The 5141-nt window shown below is 32.9% G+C and overlaps 1 protein-coding gene across 4 annotated transcripts in view; it reads right to left on the bottom strand.

Moving 5' to 3' along the window:
- Nucleotides 1–5141, bottom strand: part of soat2 (sterol O-acyltransferase 2) — a 17607-nt gene that overhangs the window by 6484 nt on the left and 5982 nt on the right. For 3 of the 4 annotated variants that reach the window (XM_016546613.1, XM_016546612.1, XM_016546615.1), the window contains 7 exons: nucleotides 4311–4386; nucleotides 4090–4174; nucleotides 3965–4010; nucleotides 2026–2155; nucleotides 1709–1806; nucleotides 1201–1299; nucleotides 980–1115 (listed from right to left, as the gene is read on the bottom strand). In XM_016546613.1, the coding sequence (XP_016402099.1) occupies nucleotides 980–1115; nucleotides 1201–1299; nucleotides 1709–1806; nucleotides 2026–2155; nucleotides 3965–4010; nucleotides 4090–4174; nucleotides 4311–4386 (670 nt within the window). The remainder of the gene's footprint in view (nucleotides 1–979; nucleotides 1116–1200; nucleotides 1300–1708; nucleotides 1807–2025; nucleotides 2156–3964; nucleotides 4011–4089; nucleotides 4175–4310; nucleotides 4387–5141) is intronic. The other variant, XM_016546614.1, reaches the window with a different exon arrangement.

Genomic DNA, 5141 nt, shown 5'->3' with positions numbered 1-5141 from the left:
AACCATAAAAAATGTATTATTATTAATAAGATTTATTTATTTATTTATTTATTAAGAAAGAAAGGAAATCCTAGAATGCACTGCAATGAGTTCAGCAATAAATTAATAAAATACAATAAAAAATAATAAATCTATAATTTGGTATAGAATTATTTATTATAAATAAATACATGCATCACTGCTTTAAGATTTTGGCCCAATTTATTTATTTATTAAGAAAGAAAGAAAGGAAATCCTAGAATGCAATGAGTTCAGAAAAAAAAAACAATAAAAAATTATAAATCTATAATTTGTTATTAAATTATTTATTATAAATAAATGCATGCCTTACTGCTTTAAGATTTTAGCCCTATTTATTTATTTATTAAGATAATTTATGTTATTAAATTATTTATTATAAATAAATAAATACAAGCCTTACTGCTTTAAGATTTTGGCCCAATTTATTTTTATTTATTTATTTATTAAGACAGAAAGACAGAAAGGAAATCCTAGAGTGCACTGCAATGAGTTCAGCAAAATAAAAAAATAAAATACAATTAAAAAATAAATAAATTAAAATAGTTGGTAAGACTTTACAATAAGGTTTAATTTGTAAATATTAGTTAACTACATTAACAAGAACTACTAATGAAAAAACACTTCTAATTATAATAATTTTATTAAATAATAATAATAAATTTATTAAAGTAAATATTAAAATTATTACATTTGCATTATTTTTATTTGTTAGTTATTGCATTAACAAAAGTTGATAAAATGCACGTTTATAACATTATTTTCGTTACAAACTTTACTAAAAACTGTAGACAGAGATGGAGTTCACTAGGTGGAACAAAGTTCACTTTTTATAAAATTGGCTCTATAAATCAAACTGTGCATGACTTGTTTTAATTCTTTTTGAATCACATTCACTGTTAATGCAATGTTCATAATTATATTTTGTATGTTTCACACTAGGATAATCTCGCTTTCTTACCACCGATGCCCGCGAACGTGCAGAACATCACCGGGTAGAAGAATCCGAAGCCTAAGGTGAAGGCGTATTCATGAACTAATGCAGAAACAGCAAAAACAGACAGCGTGGCGACCGATCGGAGCTTATGACCCGTCAGCTGAGGGATCGAGAGGTTTTCATGTCAGAATTATTAAAACATGATATGCATTTCAAACATGAGGATCAGGAGCATCAGTCCTCACCCAGAGGAAGTCTCTGTAGCCGTAGTAATAAAGCCAGTCGTGTACGACGATGTTCCAAGTGCGATAGTAATTAGCGAAGGACGTCGAGTTCCACCAGTCCTTTTAAAACAATGTGACATAAATTTAATGTACGGAGTATTATATATTGTTAAAATGTTTCTGGTTGTTTTATATATCGGTGCACAAACCATAGGAATATTTCAGGCAAAAAAAAACTCAGTTCATCCGAGATTAGGATGAGTATGTTTCTTCATCAGATTTGGAGAAATGTAGCACTGCATCAGTGTCTCAGCAAAGGATGCTCTGCAGTGAATGGGTGCCGTCAGATTCTGACGGCACCCATTCACATCCATTGGTGAGCAAGTGATGCAATGCTACATTTCTCCAAATTTGATGAAGAAACAAACTCATCTACATCTCGTTTGGCCTGAGGGGCGAGCACATTTACAGCACATTTTCATTTTTGCCTGAACTATTATTGCTTTAAACTAATGAGATTTCCACTTACTCTGTAAAACATGCGGTCAGCGAAACGCAGCATCTCAGCAAAAGCGTTGAGCCAGCAGTGCAGAAATGCATAGAAACCCAGCATTAACATGAGCATCCCTGAACATGACAGTAAACGGTCTCAAATCACACAGACTGCCGGAGAAATTCAAAGTCATTTCAGAGGGGAGTTATTGCTTATTGATGAAAGTTTATGAATAGTTTGTACTGATGAGTTCACAGGAAGTGCAGAAACTATTTCATGTTGGCTTTGAGCAGAGACACGCAATGCAAGACATAAGTAAGTGTGTATATTATGAGTGTAAGTGTGTGTGGTACCTGGAAACGCGGCGTGGAAGAGCGCCAGGATGAATGTCCGTGTACTGAAGGGCTGGTTGCTCTTGTTCGTGAACACAGGGATGCACAATCGCACCAAGATGAAGTACAGATAGAACAGACTGGCCAAGATCTGGGAGGAACACAAGAACCATGCATTTAAGGCTGGGGGAATCTCAAAAAACATATTATGTATTGTGACATAACTTTCATGACAAACACTCTTCCCTTAGAATTTTCAATCCGTTCTTCAACTCCTTTCTTAAGAAATCGATTCAATTCATATGGGAATAAAATCACGGATCATCAGTTCGCTGCTCATTTGATGATCTTATACACAATCTGAGAGTATTACTGTACGATTAGACAACCAAACACCTGATAATTGTGTATGAACAGAGCTGGGTAGATTAGTTACTAATTACAGATTACGTGACAAAAATGCGTAGGTAGTAATGTAATCCATTACACATTTTAGGTATGTAATCGGACTACTTTTAGATTACTTTTGATCTGACTCGTTTATCACATTGATTTAAATAGGATAATCTTGTACCATATTGATATGAAAATACAAAGAGGAAGAAAATATATTGCATTTGTTGTGATCAACAACATGAAGTGCACAATTAATAGTGAATTAACCCCTTAACTGTCACCGTCCCACCTTTGGGGACGCTTGGCGCTGTTTTTTTTGTTGTCCTTTTTCTCTATCAAATATTTTAGTAATCATCATAACATTATATATCATTTGAAAGGTTAGAAGCCCAAGATTCATGCTGAGAAAACCATTTTGAAATCGGACATTGCGTTACCATGGAAATGGTACTTTAAAATCTGTTGGCGGTCTCCTCCCCTTTAGTGGGCGGTGTCAAGTGTCATATTACAAAATGCATTACGCAAATCAAACCTTTTTATAATCTCGACAAAAAACATATCATTGGAAAGGTCTGAGTCTCAGGATTCCATATTTGGTGAGATATAATAAATACTGACAGAGAAATCTAGACATTTGTGACAGAAAATGTTTGGATGGCACCCGGTGGCTGTTTGTGGTATGACGCCCTAAATAAAATCTCATAGGAACCTCCATTTTTTTCATATCGAATTCAAATTTGGAACATAACTTATTTAGACATAAGGCTTTAATTTTATACCAATTTTGGGGTTTAAGTTTGGATAGTGCACTTTAATGCCTATTTTAAAAAATGGGGGGTGACAGTTAAGGGGTTAAATCATAAAACTAATTAATTAAAACATAAAGCTTTGTATATTCAATATTTGTTTAATACTGTTTTATTTGTTGTATTTTGTCAAATGCTGTGTGGCGTCTCAATTTTCTGCGTAACTATAACAATCTGACTAATGACTGGTCTTTGTGTGTATATAAGCGGTAGAATATTTTAGAAAGGAACATTTAAAAGATGAAAAAAGGAGAATTAGAGAGAATTTATAAATTATTAATAATTTCTTGCTATTGTGTAAATAATATGTGATCATGTAATCAATAAAAAGTAACTGTAGTCTGATTACGAGTAATATATAATCGAATTACAAGTAATTAATTTTTAGAATCTGATTACGTAATCCATGTATAAGGTAATATGCATAGACATACTTTTAATTTTGTAATAGATACTAAGGTCTTCACACATACGTCAAACACAAGAGAGTGTGGTGAAAGCTTTAATTGATGTTAAATATTATTTAAAATTGTGACGTATAATTGTACATGGTAGTGTAATTAAATTCTAAAAAAGTTTATTTTCATTACTGTATAAAACTAATAAGGGAATGCGTGTAATTATCATGAAAATAATGTTACAATGCAAAGCATGTCTTTTTCGTTTCTTTATGCAAAATAAAATACGAAATACAATTTCTTAGTTTTATTTTTTGGGTGAAATATGACCCAGATATGTGTTTGCGTGAGTGACTTCACCTTCAGAAAGTTCATGCCAACGTAGTTCCACCTGATGTACGGGTTTCTGAAAGAGAACAACAAACAGTGAGGATATTGATTGTTAGTCTGTAATACAGTCGTGTGTCACAACAAGAGCTGTTTACCGCGGATAAACCTCCCGATAGATCAGAGTCGGACAGAACAGAAAGTACAGATAGCTGGAGAGAGATGGATATCGCAGAGGTTCGCCTGTGAGAAAGAGATTAGGGTTACAGCATTAACCTTCCCTGAATCCGGCATGTGAATATAGAAAGAATCAGCATGCATCTTCGATTAAAATGCATGCATTGTGTATGAAGATGCATGGAGTGCTGAAGAGCGTTACCCTTCTGCGGTGTGTTTTTGAGAACGGCCGGTGTAGTTTCACGGATAAACGAGTAGCTCTTCATCACAAATCTGATCTGTGGAGGAAAAGCAGGATTTGGCAGATTTGCACTTACACGAGGCTCTTCTCTCATCACAAACTATACGGATCTGACTGGGTTTGTCCTTTAGGCCGCTGACCTCTGACCTCTGACCCAGTTTGAGCACATCTGTGTTTTACTGTTTTCTGTGATCATGTGCTGCCAGTAATGTAGTGAGCTATTTAATTTGGCAAAGGACGGCAGACTTTGGACCCTGAACCCCAAATAAACTTTGGCACAAAGATCTGGGGCATTGCTTTAAATCTGGCACAATCTCATAAAAACCTACTTTGTTAACCATTAATTTATTTAACCTCTATCTTCACAGTGTATGATATAATGGAACTTCTGAAACTCTATATGTTTATATAGATTATTAATTTGATTGAAATATCATTAGTTGTGATAATGATATGATTTATAATAATTAAATAGTTTATAATTTATTTTATTTAATTATGCAGATGATATTTAATACATTATAAATAATTGTGTGTGTGTAAAAAATACTAATTATGATTTTTCATTTTTATATATGTGTGTTTTTATATATATTTCTGTTTAAATATATCATGAATAATAAGTAATATACATAATAAATCATTTCAAAATAAATTAATATATATATAATTATGCAGGTAATATTTAATACATTATACATTATAAATAATTTTATACTTTGTGTGTGTGTGTGTGTGTGTGTGTGTGAGTGAGTGAGTGAGTGAGTGAGTGAGTGTGTGTGTGTGTGTGTG

This window comes from Sinocyclocheilus rhinocerous, unplaced genomic scaffold (genome assembly GCF_001515625.1).
Source record: "Sinocyclocheilus rhinocerous isolate Xijiao unplaced genomic scaffold, SAMN03320098_v1.1 scaffold2145, whole genome shotgun sequence".
NCBI classification, from domain to species: Eukaryota; Metazoa; Chordata; class Actinopteri; order Cypriniformes; family Cyprinidae; genus Sinocyclocheilus; species Sinocyclocheilus rhinocerous.
The sequence above is the reverse complement of the archived record's forward strand: the minus strand, read 5'-3'. Positions and strand labels throughout refer to the sequence as shown.